Source organism: Cyprinus carpio, chromosome A22 (genome assembly GCF_018340385.1).
Source record: "Cyprinus carpio isolate SPL01 chromosome A22, ASM1834038v1, whole genome shotgun sequence".
Lineage (NCBI taxonomy): Eukaryota > Metazoa > Chordata > Actinopteri > Cypriniformes > Cyprinidae > Cyprinus > Cyprinus carpio.
The window spans coordinates 2,272,607-2,291,815 of NC_056593.1; the positions used below are offsets into that span (position 1 = coordinate 2,272,607).

Here is a 19,209-nt window from a genome sequence, read left to right on the forward strand (position 1 = left end):
ATTAATTTATATATAAATAGATCTTAAAATCTTAAAAGATTGTAAATACTCATTTCACCATATATGAAAAGAATATAATATCTCTGTATTGTGAGGGTTTTAGCGACTAAAGCGACTACATGCTGAATACGTGTATCTTGTGTGTTTACAGGGTGAAGTACAACAGACCAGAGGCCAAACACACGGCAGCACAGGACTGTGCTGTCCACCTACATTTGATCCTGGCCCTGAAATCCACACTTTACCAGACATTAGCCCCACTCGATGATTAGTTAGTACCAACCTTAAGTTCTGTTTTTGTGTAAAAAAAAAAACAAGCAAGAAAGGAGGAAATCATCTATGTCTGATTAACCTAATGCATAAATCTAATGCACAACTACTTATAATTTTTATAAGAGACGGCTTTCCCAGATTCACATATTGATCTGATCGGATTAGGCGTCCGATCTTTGCTGTCAGACTTTTTCAGCATCAACCAGAAATGGGATACTTGCTGTGGGGCGATCCGTAAAACTGGCGCCCAACGTGGGGACAACACCTGCAAACCGTGTCCCATCTGGAGCCAATTAGCCTCATCCCTACGGCCAGAAGTAACAAGCGTGTGACTCGAGTCCTTGCTGTTTTTATCCGTTGTGGCAGCCCGCTGTGTCATGTCCCATCGGCTTGCACCGTGCCACTTGCGGGTCAGATCCGATTTGACAGCTCTGGAATAAAAAGGTCATTTTGACGCGGATTGCTCCACTTGTGTCACTTTGCGTGTCTGTCACGCAGTGTTGACTTTGGCCTCGTTTGTCCACATCGAGGTCGCTCTCCAATCTGGCCAATCTCTCCATCCAACCCACCCTTGCGACAGCTTGCAAGTTCTGTCGTCGCCCTCCCTGGAGGATGAGCGATGAGTCCATGTTGGACTATGAGCTGCTCTCGCTCCGCCGGGCCGTCCGTTCGCCAACGGGGTCCCCAGCAGCCCACCTCTTGGTGGCACACACCGAGCAAAGGACGGCCTTCGCGTTCGTGGGTCTACTGATACTGTTTTTGATTTTCCTGTTGGTGCGTTGCTTCCGGATCTTGCTGGACCCCTACAGCCGAATGCCTGCTTCGTCTTGGACCGATCATAAGGACGGCTTCGAGCGGGGCCAGTTTGACTACGCCCTGGTGTAGTCACATGACCGAAAGACGCCACCTGCCTTAGCCCAACCTGTGGCCCGACTCCAACCCTGTAGCCAATTTCACTAACACTGTCACGGCTTCGATTCCCAGGGAACGCACGTGCCATGTATACCTTGAAATGTGCTCTGGGTGTAAACATAAAGAACGCTACTTTCCGAATTAACAGGGTCGTCCGATTCTTCTGCTGTAGCTACATCCTCAGGACGGTCTACAATGAATACACATTAAGTCAATGGTTCAAGGTGCCCGACATGATGTTCACTGTGAAGTGTTACTACTCGTTGGCTACTGTACATACTTCATCATTACTGTATATATATATCTTAATTGTAAAAGTTTTTAACTTTTCAGTGGATCTTAGTAGATGACATTTAATTTAACGCAGCTGAAAACGAGGCTGTAATGGAAGTCGATCATTGCTATAAATTGATGTCGATCGTTCAACTAATGAAATATGGCTTTACGAAAACTTTGCAGTCGGCAAAAATAATAAAATCGCTAAATGTGTTAATTTGTGTCAACCAAACTAGACGATGACTTGACTTAGAACTTTTGGTCCTTAAATTTGTATGTAAATCAACAAATGGGTTTAATGAACAATTTACACTATAAAAATCAATAAACTGCCACTAAATTGTTTCTTTGTTAATTGTTGCATTGAATGCAACAAACAGTTTCAACAATTAACACCATAAAAATCACTAAATTGTTACTTTGTGAACTGTTGCACTGAATGCAGTTTCATTCTGTAAAAATTACTAAACTGTTGCTAAATTGACGCATTATGTTAAAGTGCCCCTATTATGGGTAATGAAAGGTTCATATTTTGGTTTTGGGAGTCCCCAACAACAGGTTGACATGCATGCAAGGTCAAAAACACTTTCATTGTCTTAAAATATGCATTTATTTTTTCCTTTTTTGCTCAGTGAATCCCAAATGATTCGTTTAACGATTCATTTTCCAAACTCACCCCAATGTCATCCAAGATGTCTCCCTTTGTTCAGTCGCAAATAATTTATCAGTCGCAACTTATGTAACGAAATGATCTGTCATTTTCTTAAAAAAAAAAAATATCATACACTTTTTGCTCGTCTTGTCTAGCTGCGTGATGCGCATGTATACTCTGTGTACAATGGTTCAAGACAGGGTATGTCTTAACTCCCAACACTTTTCTCCTCCAACTTCAAAATCGTCCTAAAAACGACTCGTTTTCATGACTCGGAGTCGACCCTTTCTTTTGAAAGACAATAACTTTATACACGGTGCACTTTTAGATTTAAAACTTTGCAGGATGTTTTCATTCACTTAGAGCGGTGTTACACAATGCATGAAAGGTAATTTTCAAAACTCCATAATAGGGGCACTTTAATTGCTGCATTGAATGCAACAAATGGTTTTAACAAACAAGTTAAACCATCAAATTCACTAACCTGACATTAAATTGTTGCTTTACGTTAATTGTTGCAATTAAAACCTTTTCTTGCATTCAACAAACATTTTATATTTAAAAAAAACACTAAAGCTTTGCTAAATTGTCGGTTTACATAAAATGTTGCAAAGAGTGCAATACATGTTTTTAACAATTTACACCATAAAAATCATTAAACTGTCATTAAATTGTTGCTTTACATTAATTGTTGCATTGAATGCAACAAATGGTTTTCACAAACAGTTTAAACCATAAAAATCAATAAATTGTTGCTAAATTTTCACTTTATGTTAATTGTTGCATTGAATGCAAAAATTTAATGCAACAATTGGCTTTAACGAAATTTACACCATAAAAACAAAAAAAATCTTTAAACTGTTGCTATGTTAATTTTTCTGTTGAATTCAAACAAATGGTTTACACCGTAAAAAACACTAAACTGTTACTAAATTATCACTTTGTTAATTGCTGCATTGAATGCAACAAATTGTTTTAACAAATAATTTACACATTAAAAAAATCACAAACTGTCGCTAAATTGTCATTTTTTCAATTGTTGCGTTGAATTCAAAAAATGGTTTTACGAACAGTTGACACCATAAAAATCACTAGACTGTCCCTCAGTTGTCACTTTATTTATTGTTGCATTGAATGCAGTAAATGGTTTTCACAAAATTTACACTAAAATTACTGAAATGTTGTTAAATTGTTGCTTTATGTTAATGGTTGCATTAAATTAGACAAATTACATAAGAAATTTTGAAAGCAATTTACACCTTGTTCTGCTTAGTCATTAACGCTCTCACAGCCTTGTTTTCATTTGCGTGAAATTAAATAAGCTGCCTACACTGATTATGGCTTATTCAATATGATTTTTGTCTATAAAGCATGGTAATTTAACGCAAAATACATCTTTAAGGAAACCTTCAGCATTGTTGGAAAGTCCTAGGATGCCTGACATACCTGCTGCCTTTGACAGACGTATTCTAAACTCTGTACTTGATATATTTCTGAGGATGTTCTGGATTTGGAGCAAAAATCCCTTTAAGACTTCAGAACTGAGTGTCAGTCCATGTATTATTGCTGTGAGACTCTTTCCTGTCACTTGACTGTGTATATAAGCCATATGTTCTCATATCTCGAAGGTGTTCATGTCATTGGTTGTCTGTTTGCTAATCTGCTGAGCTCTCTGAAACTGTTGTGATCTAAGAGAGGTTTAGAAACGACTGAAAGCTTTATTTTTATATCCCGACTCCGATTTGGAGTTCCCTTTTTGCTAATGTGTCATCTCAAATTTGTAGCTCTCATTTGGACGCATGTGTAAAGAGTGTTGATGTGCCAAGAAACAGAAGAGCTTGCATTGCTTTGTGAGTTTTGTAAGTAGATTGGATATTTTCCTAATTCCCTTTTGTCTGAAATAAAACTGGGCTTATTCACTTAAAGCTTCCAATTTCTTCAGGACGAAGTGTACTTGAGTGGCCACCCTTCTGAGATCAATAAGCCATTTCCACTCGGATACACTCGCTAAATCTCTTTAACATGGCTAAAAATGGCCTTTGCACAGAGAACAGAAAACAAAGGTTTAAAAATATAACCAATGTTGTTTTATTGCCATTCGTTGTTTCATACAGATGTTCACAAACATTGTGCGGATCACTTGGATCTGACAGATGGATTGAAAATGGTGTAAAAACAATGCATTTGGAATTACTCATTAGTCATGTACAGGGTGCTCAGGTTTCTCCGTCATGGATCTTTATGGCTCAGAAAAATTCATACATACGCCGTGATCAATGCACCCCAGAGATTTATGGGATTCGACAGCATCCTGAGCAACCCGGTCCACTTTCTTTGGTCTGAAGTTCGTAACTCAACACTAGCTTGATGACTATTTCAAGTTTGCTGCTGATTTTTGACATACAGTACAGTCACGCACATTCGCTCTCTTACATGTAGTGGCATCAACAAAAACGAGATATGAAAGTATACAAAGTTCCAATGTTAGACAAATGGTTATGCATAAATATAGCTCAGGCTGTCGTACAGTGCTGTTACTGTGATGTTCAAGAAATGGTTTTGTCATTCTAGCACCAAAATTACTTTTGTTTACAGCCTTTGAAAACAGTCCAATGTTGCTGGTCATGGCAAATAAACTGAAGTATTATGATGATCGATGGACAAGCTCATGTAAACAGTGACGTCTGTCACATAGTGCTCCGTGACAGTAAATTAAGAATGCTGTGATCATTAATTGTCCGTATTAAAAACAAAGTCAACAGCTCTTAAAAGCTATTTATCAAATGTCTACAAGTAAATATTTGGTTTGGTAGTCTTGATGCTCAAGAATACAAAAAAGAAGAAATACAAACAAAATCTACATTTCACTTTAAAATATACAATTTAAATTTTCAACAAGCTTTGGTAGTATAGATTTTTCAGCATTGAGACAGTACAAAAGACAATCACACACAAAATAAAACACAAAAGACCTTTGAAAATGTTGTGTTTGCGATCCAGAAATCAGTTTGTAGTACAGCGTAAGTTGGAATCTTAGCACCTTGTTTGCTCGAGATTACTGAGAAACTAAGAAATGATGGTTGGTTTGTTTCCACACTTGAAAGTTGAAAACGTGTGTTTGCATGTCCATATCTGGAGTGTTTTGGAGGACGGCTTGCCAAACAATCCTTATGTACCATTGAGACTGCACGTCTCCAGCTGCAATCAAAAATGGCCCCTGGTTGGATTACCCAGAAGGCTTCCAGTTCTCCATTCATATGTGCTCTGTTTGCAAAGGGCGTCTTTGTCAAATACACCAACAAGAGCACACAAGTATGGAGAAGAAAACTGTTCAAATGTGAATGCCAAGTTTGTGCAACATCACATGCATATTCGAAAACCCTTCGGACAGTTGTTGCCATTTTTGGAATGAAATTTCCCTGATTAAATACGCAGAGGAGGCCCAGTGCAAATTTTGAGCGTTTAGCACCACTCCCGTCTTAACTGCCACACATATATGTGTGTGTTCCTGTCTGTGTGTAAAATGAGGTAACGCGATGTGGCAGCTCATGCAAACACTCCAGAAAGCCCTAGAAACCTTGTGTGAAAAGACATGTTTCAGTCTCGAGAACCTTAAGCTGTCTGAACCCTCGACTGTTTAAACCTGAAAAATTGTTGCAGTCCTTTGTGACCTTTATTTTTTTCTTCAAAAACAGTACAATACTTGAATGGAATAAACGTTGACCCCTGTTTTTGTGTTTTGTGACCTTTATTTTTTTCTTCAAAAACAGTACAATACTTTATCTGTAATGCATCGTTTTTTATGTGCACTATAAAAGACTAAATGTCATTTCATGATAATTTTTGACCATTTACAGGTGAGTGAACGGTCATTATATTTTTCTTCATTTGTAATGCATCGTTTTTATGTGCACTAAAGACTGAAATTTTAGCCGTACTAATGTTAGTTTATTGTTTTATATGTACATATTCCACCCAACTTGGTAGAATCAGTGTGGGGTTAACATGAAAACATGAAAGGACGGCAAATAAGAACAAACCCAAAACATGACGATAACTGACACAGTCTTTCAGAGCCAATGCCCTGCAGTGAAGGGCACAGGGTCAAGGGTCAGTCTCAGTGCAGGTGGATGTGCAGCTTGATGCGCAGTGCGTCGCCGATCTCGCCCAGCAAGTAGTCGCTGTCGTGCTGGTCCTCTATTTGCTGAAGTTTGCGCGGACCGAACATACGCAAGCTGGCGATCTCCAGGCGGTACAAACCTGGAGGGGGTGGCTTTCGGCCCAGCCGCAGAACACTCTTCCCGTCGCGACGCTCCAGGATGCGGAAGTGTTCGCCCTGGTTTCCGTGCGTTATGACGTAGCGCACGTGGTTCTCAAGCGGCTCCAGGGCTGGAAGCAGCTCAAGTAGGGGTTCCTTGTTTTGCAGCTGCGCCAGACTCAGGTTCATTGGGATGGAGGTCTGAACATCCATGCTGGCCATACTCACCGTCTCCTGAGGGCAGGACAGAACGGTTGGAAACATTAGAAGAAGCTTCAGTTATACCCTTTATAGAGTTAGGAATTAAGGTCAGGGTTAGCAGTGTGACCACATTGAAAACATGATGACTACAGAGAGACGGACAGTACTCAAAAAGTACCTTGAGCTCATTATCGCCAGCATTACGCCTATGGCGGCCTTTCTTTCCAAGGTCACCGTTGATCTTGCATTCATAGCAGGCCTCCGGTGACAGTGAGTCTTCGTCATCCACTCCCTCCGAGCCAAACTGACCCTGGAATCCCACTCCTGTGATGCAGTGCCTAGAAACAAAAAAGGTGAAAAATTACTTTTCTTTCACTTGTGTAATTATTCAGCTTAGGTCAGGAATGTCCAAATCTGGATCCTGGAGGGCCAACAACCTCTATTGCAGGGATCTCCTACCCTGCTCCCGGAGAGATACCATCCTGCAGACTTCAAGTTCCAACCCTGCTCCAACACACCTGCCTGTAATTAACAAGTAACCCTGAAGACCTTGATTAGCTGGTTCAGGTGTGGTTAATTAGGTATGTGGCTGAACTGCAGGATGGTAGCTCTCCAGGAGCAGGGTTGGAGACCCCTGCTGAGCATAGCACCAACTTGTCCCAATGTACCTGCCTGGAAGTTTAAGTAATCCTGAAGACCTTTATAACCTTGGTTTGCAATACTTAGGGTTGGAGATAAACTCTGCAGGACAGTGGCCCTCGAGGACCAGGACTGGACACCCCTGGTTTAGGCCTTGCCCCAAATTGTGCACTTAACGTGGACTTGGTGTCTTTGCTTGCGTATTTCCATGGAGTCCACAAAACTGTAGAGTACCCCATGTTAGGATTCAGAGGGGTTCTTGCACCTTTGTTGAGCCCATACTGGTGGGACTCCATAGTAGACTAATGCTTGACAATCTATGTAGGAGTGTGCCAACAAAACGTGAACTCAGATGAGGGATATGAGTAGAATTTAGGAAAGGGCCTTGAAGTTTCAGGCAAGTATATGGTTATACACTACATGGCAAAAGTATGAAGACATTCCCTTCCAATGACCAAGGAAAGACCTGAACCCTTTTGAACACTTTAGAAAGTCAACAACGAGCTAATCCCCTCACAAAGATCGGTATTGGGACTCATTGATGTTGTTTTGTCTGACTGAAAGTAAATCCCGCTGTCGTGTTCTGACATCTAACAGAAAGTCTTGCCAATGACTTTGAATGCTCAGCTTGGATGTACTTTGGCTTTATAGAATGGATTGCCAACTTTAGGCCACTGTCTGACAGATCTTAGCTCCAATCCAAATAAAAATGTAATTTAAGTATTCCTAAAGACTTTGGTTAGATTTTTTAGGTGCGTTTAGGTGCAATCCGGTGGTCAAATAAGAACAGGCTATCCTAAAGGCCCTGATATACTCAAAACAATGTTCTTTTTCTTTCTACGTTTAGGGTTAAAACGAAGTTCGAAATACGTGAGCAGCGGTATACAGTTATCGTAGGGAATATATAAATATGTAATGATTTTTTTCCTCTAAACACACACAAAAAAAATTGGGAATCATGTAAGTATTTTTATATTGTGTTTTCATGTAGAATTTTTTGTAAATATTGCTTAAAAGCAAGCAGAAGTATTAAACATGAGAAAAGTGTCAGTGTCTCTTTTCATCAGAAGCACATCTTAATTTGCTTCTATAAAGCGGCTCTCCACTGTATTCAGTTTTGACAGATGAAACTCATGAGAAAAGTGTCAGTGTCTCTTTTCATCAGAAGCACATCTATGACATAATCGTCACGGACCAATGGTAGTACGAAATGCATTTTTGTAGCCTGAATAAACTTTTTTGGAATGTTTGCTTTGGCAAGCCATTTCAAACTCTCAAAATGAACTTCGTTTTTTGCTTGAAGTTTATCGGGGCCTTAAATACTCACCCTTGTCCTGCTCGGTAGAAGCCTCCAGGACATCCGCACAAGTATCCGCCATCTGTGTTGGAGCAGCCATAGCTGCAGGGGTTATTGTTCAAGGCACATTCGTTAACATCCTGGCAGCCGCCAGCAGAGGGCTCAAAGTCGAAACCTGACGGGCACACGCATTTATAGCTGCCCAGAGTGTTATAGCAAGATGCAGACCCACAGGCTTGATTTCCGGAGCATTCGTTCTCGTCTAGGTGGAAGGAAGATGAAGAACTTAGAACGGCTTAATTAAAAAAAAAATCATTCTTTATCTTTGTAGAAATACTTACCCACACACTGGTTCCACTGGTAGTGCTGAACGTAACCCTGTGGGCATCCACAGCGATATCCTCCCAGCATGTTCTGGCAGCCGTGCTGGCACCGGTGGTTTCCACCACATTCATCGACGTCTGTAAGAAAGCAAGAAAACAAAACCAGGTTAGCACGTGATTCAAATATATGGTGGCATAGAGACGCGCTGGTGCCCGACCACCTCCTCAGCAGTGTTGGATCCGGAAGTATTTTTTACATAAATCTTTCCAAATGGGATTTTGAAAAATGCTTTGTTAAAGCATTATAAGCTATCAACCAAACCAAACAATTCCATGAAGCATTGCAAATGACAATCTGAAGCCCAAAGTATACTTCGGCCAAGTGTCCGCGTTCAGCCCAATTTTTGTGTCCACACAAACAACAGTGCAAAGGTGGCACTGCGATGTGTCGAATATGCTTTAAAAGCTGCGCTGACACGGTTGTGCGCGAGCAGATACGTGGAAATAGTAGTTTAACCGGGCCTTAAAATAGAAGGAGAAATATACAACTATTCATTTTTAGTTGTTGACTGTATTTGTGACCCTGAAGCACAAACCAGTCTTAAGTCGCTGTGGTATATTTTTAGCAATAGCCAAAAATACATTGTATGGGTCAAAATTATCGATTTTTCTTTCATGACAAAAAACGTTAGGACATTAAGTAAAGATTATGTTCCATGAAGATATTTTGTTAATTTATGCATTGCTAAGAACTTCATTTGGACAACTTTAAAGGTGATTTTCTCAATATTTAGATTTTTTTGCACCCTCAGATTCCAGATTAAAGATTATGTTCCATGAAGATATTTTAATATCGTCCTGTCATAACCAAGATTTTTTTGCACCCTCAGATTCCAGATATTGTCCTCTCCTAACCATACATCATTGGAAAGATTATTTATTCAGCTTTCATGATGTATAAATCTCAATTTCAGTTATTTTGAAATTGTGTTGATTACGTCATTTGCGGTGCTTTGTGGGAGTGGGCGGAGCTAAAGAGCTCTCCAAGCGTGATTTGATCACCACAACTCTCTGATTGGTGGAATTTTCCAGACAGCATAATGGATAGTAGTTTTCCCACCACTAATTCTGCTGTTAAACACAATTATGATCTAATGTGAACTGATGGCTTCAACAAAACCATATACCAGCGATCAACAACCTTGGAGCTCACAACAGCTTGATTGCTGCTTAGTGCAAAATCAATTCACATGGGCTCAAAATGGGACGCCTACCGTCACAGTTGATTCCCGTGGTGTCCAGAGAGAAGCCCTTCTGACACTCACAGTTGAAGCTGCCGGGGGTGTTGAGGCAGGAGGCGCGGGAGCCGCATACGTTTGGCTGATTGCTGCATTCGTTGTTGTCTAAGAGATTAAGCATAAAGGCAATTTTATCTCCAAATGACCCGTTCAATTATTAAGACTCGGGGTGTGGACTAGGGCATGTTAGCAGGTGGCTTGAGTTCATATCACTCACCTATGCAGCTCTGCATGGCTCGGGGGTTGGCGAGTCTGGTGCTGCGTGAAGCCCGAGGGGCATTTACAGGTGAAGCCACCGATCGTGTTGACGCATAGGAACTGACAGTTGTGTTGCTTGGTTGAGCACTCGTCCAAATCTGGGATCAAATAAGCAATTTTTTCAAATTAGCACACATTGGGTTGATCATTGGCACGGATTATTACCACGACCAGATTTATAAGCAGATCTTATCCCAATGTTGAAATTTGTTGTGAACTGACCTTTGCAGGTCTTCTTATCAGTCTGTATGGTGTGTTGTATGGTATGGGAGAAGAGGTAAGGTAACTGCCTTCAGTGTTTTTGCACAGGAAGTTACATGGTTTGGGCGACTGAGAGCACTCGTCCAGATCTAATTGAAAAGCATCAAGTATTGCATCAAACATAGTCTTTTAGAACAGTATGGCACTTTATTGTCTTAAATAAGGGGTACGGTGAGCGAGGAGAACGTACCAACACAGGAAGTGCCAGTAAAGTCATTGGTGTAACCCACGTTGCAATGGCAGCGGAAGGAGCCGACGCTGTTGATGCACTGGCCGTTCTTACACAGGTTAGGCATCACCTCACACTCGTTGATGTCTGCAGAAATACAGTAGATATGGTATCCATACATATGCATTGCATTCCTAAATCTAAAAGAAATGCCTGAATTTCAGTAAACTACTTTTAACTAAACATCTGTAGCAATTGAAACGGTACTAAACAGTACCAATATTAATATTTTAATATAATTATTATGAATAAATTACGGTACTAAACAGTACCAGTTTATTTTACTAAAGATATGAATGTACATATTAAAATATATATTAAATATTTCCCATATGTCCACAATGATTAATATAATAATTCAAAATAAAATTATTTAAAAAATGCATTAATATAAAAATTAATTAATATTTTCTGTATTTTTTTTATAATTACGAGATATTATTTTTATGTGTATATAATTATTTTTTAATATTATTATTTTATTTTTTTGATATTATTAATAAAAATGATTATTATATTTTTTAATAATATGGAATATATTTTAAAATATATTTTATACTTACTCTATAATTTGTCAAACAATTACAGTTACAATAAATTATTTACTATACTAAAATGATTTTAAAATATTAGTGTAAATATTCATAATTATACACAAACATGGAAAGTAACACGTTTTCTAAATTGATATTTAATAAACACATTTATAAATGTGTTAAATAAATAATCCAAAATAATTTTATATCAATATTTAAATAGTTTGCACATCATTGCATTGGTCTAAAAGAAGCTATTTCGGAACAACAGACCAGTGATTTTCTTATAAATTTTTATTATGTTTTTTTTTTTTCTAATGTTGTTCTATGTGAAATCTGTGTGGAGATTTTGAGGTGTGGCGATCTCTAACCTCTGCCGTCAGTGGTGTATCCGGGTCCGAGGGGACACATCTTCTTGTACTGGATGGTTCCGGGCAGAGGACAGAGTTCACACAGTGAGCCCCAGCCGCGGCCGCCGTTACAGCCTCTGCCGTCAGTGGTGTATCCGGGTCTTGTTTCGCTTACTCCGACTTCGTGACGGTGTTTCGGTTGGTGGACGACTGCTGGCACATCGTCTGCAGGACCTCCGTGAAACAGAAGCCCTTCCTGTTATCTGACAACCACAACAGGCCAGTTAGACAGAAAGAGCAATCTCAGTCTAATGCAAGCTCATGCGATTTGTGCACACATGTTCTGATCGGCCGCTGGCTCTTACCGATGCACTCGGTGCCCGTGGAGCTCGGCTCGAAACCCTCGTTACATTCGCAGCGGTAGCTTCCCACCGTGTTGATGCGTTGTTGGTTATTGCTGGTTTGCTGGGTTGCTGGTTCAGTCTTTGAGGTAGTCACACTGGGAGGGGTAACACACGGAGGGGGAGAGAGACAGACACGACTTATGCAACAACACCAGCAGCACATACTAGAGAAAAGAGACTTTTCTGTCAAATTTAAATTCTACACAGCATACATTACAGAGAATGGTTTGGGTAAAATCAAATAAAAATATTATAGTTTTTATTGCAAAATGTTAAACACTTCTTATTATATAATTATATAACGTATTAAATATTATTAGTATTACTGATTTATTTATATTGCAAAAATATGATATTATTATTATTATTATATAAATATTATATGCAATTTTAATTTTGCATACAATTTTTAAATGTTGCTATTATTATTATTATTAACACTATTATTTTTATTATTTTTTTTATTTTATTAATGTTATTGTATTGAAATTTTTAAAAATTGTATTCTAAATACTTTTTTAAATAAATAAAAAACTATAATTATTATTACATAAATGTTATAAAAAAATCATATTCAAATGTACCCTAGTAAATAGTTTGAGAAAATATAATACTTCAGTCACCCAAGTTTATATTAATATTGCATAGCAGAATTATTACTAAAAAAAAATAAAATATTATATTTTGTAATATATAAAAAAATACTTTATTGTGTGTGTGTGTGTATATATATATATATATATATATATATATATATATATTTATATATATTGGAGTAATGTGACAGTAGTAACTATTGTATTTTGTCTATTTATTAGGGTAAATTTTTAACATGCATTATTAATAATAGTTATATAATAATAATTTAATATTTCCTTCAAAATGCATGTTAAATAGTTTGACAAAATGCAATAGTTACTACAGTCACATTACACTTTTTTAGTAGTTAAGTGGTTTAATTATTATTTTTTAGTGTATTAAATTATTTTATTTTTTTTATTTGTTTTTCTTTTATATTTTTTTTGCATAAAATATTACTTTTTATTTTGAATAAAATTTAAGTTAAATTTTGCATAAAATATAACATTATTATAAAAAAAATTAAAGCTAAAATTGTTTGCTCATGCACTTAAAAACAAACCATATTTCATATTTTTTGAAGAAAGTGTGAGTGTTTGCTCATTTCACTTTTAGAATTAAAGCTAAAATTGTTTTTTAATGGACTATTTTTTTTTTTTTTTGTATTGTTTTGTCATCCACCAGGTGCAAATCCTTAGTCCACACACACACACACACACACACACACACACACCACACACACACACACACACACACACACACACACACACACACACCACACACACACACACACACACACACACACACACACACACACACACACACTCTCTCTCACCCATGCATCCTTCTCCGTCGGGGCGGCGTGTCATGCCGGGAGGACAGATGCACATGAAGGTGCCGATCTGGTTTTTGCAGGCCATTCCTCTGGAGGCGCAGTCGTCCAGCCCTTCAGCGCACTCGTCCTGGTCTGCAGAGAGAGACACTGAGCGATTGTCGCCTGTGTGTGTGTGTGTGTGTGTTGTGATGTTGTGGATCAGTCGCACTGACCTCGGCACATCCGGTTGTCGTCGCGCAGCACGTATCCCGTCGGACACATGCACTCGTATGAGCCGAAGGTGTTGACGCAGCGGAAGGCGCAGAGCAGCGGGTTCACCGCGCACTCGTTGATGTCTGGACACACGGAATAAAGACAAACACACAGAATGTAAGAGAAACTTATATATCGACAAAAATCACCTTAAAACAAAGATCATTTACTTAACAAGCATATAAAGACTTGATAGCATATAGCTATATGTCTGTAAAAATGTGTGATTGTCAATTTATAGATAAGTTTCACTTAACATTACATACATGATCATAATTTATTATATAATACCATATATAATAACGTATATAATTTATGACAGACTTTCAAAACTTTATTCTTTTTCCCAGTATAAACATCTATACATCCATAGAGCAAAATTAATTTACTTAAGAAGCATAATTGTGTAATATTTCAATATTTTATTAAGATGCATATTAAAAAAAAAAAATGCTGAATATTCTATAAATTATCTATATCTTCAAAATTATGCTTCTTAGGTAAATTAATCTGTTATTTTATATATATATATTATATATATATATATATATATATATATATATATATATATATATATAAGACTACAGTTATACAATTAGAACCAATTTAAAGTTGTAAAATTTAAAAAATGATTAAATTTGTAAACATTTTTATAAAATTAATCAATATTTTTTAATAAATTAAACAGTCATTAAAATGACTAAAGTTATAAAATTTGGAACAATTTATTAATTCTATAAAACACTTATAATTATTAAATTTATTTATTTTTTCTAAAATAAAAATGTCTAGTATTTTTATTAAATTTAGAACATTTATTAATCATTAAACAAATTATAAATTAATGAATACGTTATTATAAATAAATTAATATAAAATGCATATATATAATTCTTATATTATTATTCTTATAAATATATTTCTTATAAAACTTTCCTTATAAAATGTATAAAACAAATTGATATTATATAAAACATCTTAAAATGATTAAATTTTTTTTATTAATATTATTAATATTATATTAAAATAGAATTTTATTGTAAAATTGTGAACAGTTTCTTAATGAAATAAAACACTTTATTAAATGATTAAAATATTATCTATGTATATCCTGACCGTACCTTCACAGGTCATCATGGGTCCGGGTTCGAAGCCCTCCTGACAGGAACATTCAAACCCACCAGGAACGTTTGAGCACGTCCCGTTTCCACAGGGGTTTCCGATCGAGCACTCGTCCGTATCTGTCCAATCAACCATCAGACCGTTAATAACCCTCGCGTCTAACTCTTGATACTTTTAGTTTCTGAGGGGTTTGAACCCACAACCTTCCCGCAGGTAATTAGCCAGTAATGGGTGAACTGAGATTAGGTTTGAATTGGGTTATCTGTGTATTGTTTAATGTTAAGTTTTTGAACTCAGTTGAGGCAGTTGAGTCGGGTGAAGTATCCGAAGGGACACTCGCAGCGGAACGAGCCGTCCGTGTTGATGCACAGGCCGTTTCCGCAAATCCCTGGGTTCTCCACGCACTCGTTCATGTCTGTGGACACGAGACGTTAGTACTGGGGATTGTGGGAAGGTGAAGTGCTTTCGTTGACAGAATTGAACTGGTTTTCTCACCCTCTCGTCCTTCTGGTCTCAGGATGGCCTCGTGACCGTAGGGACACAACGTGTGGAACGCAGCTGCGGGGGAAAACAACACAGAATTGATACTTTAATGTGATTACTAAAGTGAAGTTAGTTCAACATACTAAAATATTACAGTCTAAATTATATAAAACATTTTTATTAAACGATACAGTTTTTTATTTAAATATATTCTGAAAAATAAAATAGAAGTAATAAAAGATAGAAAGGATTTATTAATTATATATATGTTTTTTTAAATGATTAAACTTTATGTTAAATTAAATAATCAAAATTAATATTACAAAATTTTGTTTTCTAATAAAAGATAGAAAATTTTTTTGCTAAATTAATTTATCAAATATTTTTTTTATTTTTTTTTTAAATTATAAAATGATTTTATTTTTTTTTTTTTTTTTGAATTAATAACTATTTATTCATATATATGAAATAACTTTTCACAAAACTTTTGTTTATCTTAGTAAAAATTAGAATTATTTATTTATAAACAAAAACGTTATAAAATGATTTAATTACATTTTCATGAAACTACTATTGTTTCTTGCTAAAGTAAATGATCAAATAATATTATTATTTTTTTTTATATAAAATGAATAACTATTTATTCATATATATGAAATAACTATTAAAGTATTAAAGGTTTTTTGGATTAAATTAAATTATTAAAATTACAAAAAATCATTTGTAAAAATAAGAATGATTTATTAATTATACAAAACATTCTAAAATGATTTAATTTAGTTACATTTTCATGAAACTATTGTTTTTTTGCTAAATTAAATAATCAAATAATATTATACATTTTTATCAAATGTAGAACTATTTATTAATATACGAAAATAATGTGTTGAACTATTTATTCTTTTTTTTTTTAAATTAAATTATTAAATTTATGAATGATTAATGATTTATTAATTATACAAAACATTATACAATTATTTAATTAGTTACATTTTCATGAAACTATATATTTTTTGTTAAATCAAAAAATACTACAAATGTTTATAAAATGTAGAACTATTTATTAATATACGAAACAACAAACAACTGTAATAAAGCATTAAAGCTTTTTTGTTTAAATTAGAATGATTCATTAATTATATTAAACATTTTTTTTTTTTATTAAACTATTTAATTGTTTTTTTTAATTTAATTTGGAAATAAATGTGAAAAAAAATATTTTTTTTTTTTTATTTATTTTAAATAATTATATAATTTTAATTTTCCTAATGTGTATTGTTTTTTTTTTTATCTGCATACATCTTTTTTTGTAATGCATGTTTTAAGTTAATTAATTTGTTTTGATTCAATTAATTTGTGATTAAGTTATTAATTTAATTTATATTTTATTTATTCTTATATATATTTTATATTTGTTCCCATTTAAATGTATTTAATGTTTTAATGACTGTAGTTTGCTGCTGTTTGACACAAGTAATCATCGGTGGAGCTCTGTATTCATTAGTGACTGACCCTCGGTCTCTCGCGGGCACAGTTCGCAGGGGTCGCCCCATCCCTCGCCCGGCAGCAGGCTGCAGCAGCACTTGGCTTTGGTGGTGTTGAGCGGTTTGGGGACGGAGCATTTGCCCGCTTCGAAGCGTGTGAAACAGAAGCTCTCGCGCGTGTCTGACCACAAAAACATGAGAGGAGAATACACTGAATGTCCCAGTATTACATATGAAAAATTATGAATGTTTATATTGTTTTTCTATTACTTTACATACATAAAATAATAGTTATAAATTACAGCATTGAATAAAAAATATAAAATCACTTATATAAAAATTTATAAATATGTAAAAAAATTCAAGTTAAATATTTACACAAAGTGCAAAAATATTGACAACGTTATATAAAATATATGAAAGATTAGTATAAATAAACTGTATTTAACATGCATAATACGAAATACTAAGATATTAAAATCTTAATTGTATAAAACGCTTTATTAAATTGTTTAATTTTTCATTAAATTAAATGATCAAAATTAAAATGAATAATTCAATTTAATTACGTGAGAGACTTAAGTTATTAAATGTTTCAATAAATTAAAATTACTAATTTTTTAAATAAAAATTGGAATGAGTTATTAATTATATAAAGCGATTTTTATTAAATAATTACTTTTTTGTTTAATTAAACTATGAAAATTAGAATGACTAAATTGTTATACGATTTAGAGCAGTTTATTAATTACATGACACCATTGTTATTACATTATTTATTTTTCTGTTAAATTAACTGATCAAAATTAAAATGACTAAACGTTACATAAAATTTAATTGATTTATTCAAGAAAAGTTTATTAAATTTATGAAACTGTAATCCTATTTATAAATATTTTAATGTTTTAGTTAATTGATAAAATTTAATTGATTTATTCAAGAAAAGTTTATTCTAAAAAAAAAAAAAAAAACAACCGTCTTTGATAAAAAATCATGCTTAATATATCTAAAACAAATTCCTTTACAAAATATAAATATTTAAAAAAAAAGGATAGTTATGAACATTTAGATTTATAAATGTATTACAACTAATTATACACGACTTTACTAAAATAAAATAAGTTATAAATGGCAAACATAAAAACAGAATTTAGAGTGATTTATTAATTACATGAAACAGATTTTATTAAATTATTAAATGGTTTGTTGAATTTAAATGATCAGAAATAAAATGACAAAATGTTTGCATAAAAGTAAGAACAATTTATTAATTATAAAACATTTTTCTTAATTTTTTTTTATAATATAAAAATATTGATATTTAAACAAATGGTTTTTTATTATTATTATTATTATTTTTTAATTATTATAAATATGCACAACTACACTAAAATGATTCAATATACAGATTCATACAATAAAAATATGCTGTTGTGCACATATCTATTTCATAAGGTGGTTCACTTAAAATGATAAACTAACCGAAGCAGCGTCGGCCGTTGTCTGAGAGCACGAACCCAGGCTGACAGAGACACTGGAAGCTGCCCGGAGTGTTTTTACACAAGCCAAACTGACAGATGTTGGGCTCCACGCTGCACTCGTTGATATCTGTGCGGGACAAACAGGTCAGAGCGGGTCACACACACACACACACACACACACACACACACACACACACACACACACACACACACACACACGCACACACACACACACACACACACACACACACACACACACGTGGCAGTACACAATACCAATTAAAAATTATTCGGGTATACAACGATGGTAACTCAGCCTTCTCATATAAAGTACAATGATGTGTTGGATAACTACAACCAGTAATAAAACATAAAACACTATGAAAAACAGGATAAAGTTTTTTTTAGATGATATCCTGGGGCAATCATATACAACAGATCACCATAATTCAAAAGTGGTAAGAAGGTAGCAGATACCAAATATTTCCTTGCTTTAAAAGAAAATAAAGATCTATTTCTGTAGTAAAACCGCAAACTGAGCTTAAGTTTTGAAATTAAATTATCAATATGTATCTTAAACGTTAACTGACTATCAAATAGGATGCCCAGGTACTTATAACTTACAACATATTCAATGTTTGTTCCCTGGAAGGATATAATGTCAGGAAGATTACTTGGTACAACTTAAAAAAAAATCATTAATTTAGCTTTTTTCTATAATTATTAAAAGATTATTAAGATGTGATATAAGGGGAACTAATAAATATTAAAAACTGACTGTAAAGTGCTTGTGCTGATGGAGCACA

At 34.8% G+C, this 19,209-nt stretch overlaps 2 protein-coding genes across 2 annotated transcripts in view; one reads left to right on the forward strand and one right to left on the reverse strand.

The window, feature by feature from the left end:
* Positions 1–390: 390 nt before the first annotated feature.
* LOC122134844 (cortexin-1-like) lies at positions 391–2,240 on the forward strand. The gene has a single exon (XM_042711643.1). It carries the CDS (start codon positions 886–888, stop codon positions 1,156–1,158), a length of 273 nt encoding a protein of 90 aa, XP_042567577.1. The 5' UTR covers positions 391–885; the 3' UTR covers positions 1,159–2,240.
* A 3,820-nt stretch (positions 2,241–6,060) lies between these two features.
* LOC109047485 (fibrillin-2-like) overlaps positions 6,061–19,209 on the reverse strand; it is a 71,474-nt gene continuing 58,325 nt past the window's right edge. The window contains 19 exon segments of the mRNA XM_042711644.1: positions 6,061–6,605; positions 6,751–6,910; positions 8,539–8,770; positions 8,850–8,969; positions 10,106–10,242; positions 10,377–10,485; positions 10,610–10,640; positions 10,643–10,737; positions 10,839–10,964; positions 11,785–11,900; positions 11,939–12,026; positions 12,129–12,236; positions 13,564–13,713; positions 13,794–13,916; positions 14,955–15,076; positions 15,256–15,370; positions 15,451–15,513; positions 16,951–17,103; positions 18,405–18,530. Of these exon segments, the coding sequence (XP_042567578.1) occupies positions 6,231–6,605; positions 6,751–6,910; positions 8,539–8,770; positions 8,850–8,969; positions 10,106–10,242; positions 10,377–10,485; positions 10,610–10,640; positions 10,643–10,737; positions 10,839–10,964; positions 11,785–11,900; positions 11,939–12,026; positions 12,129–12,236; positions 13,564–13,713; positions 13,794–13,916; positions 14,955–15,076; positions 15,256–15,370; positions 15,451–15,513; positions 16,951–17,103; positions 18,405–18,530 (2,549 nt within the window). The 3' untranslated portion in view covers positions 6,061–6,230.

Excerpts from the sequence above, each read along its gene's own strand:
- LOC122134844 (XM_042711643.1), top strand. The coding sequence starts at position 886 with ATGAGCGATGAGTCCATGTTGGACTATGAGCTGCTCTCGCTCCGCCGG.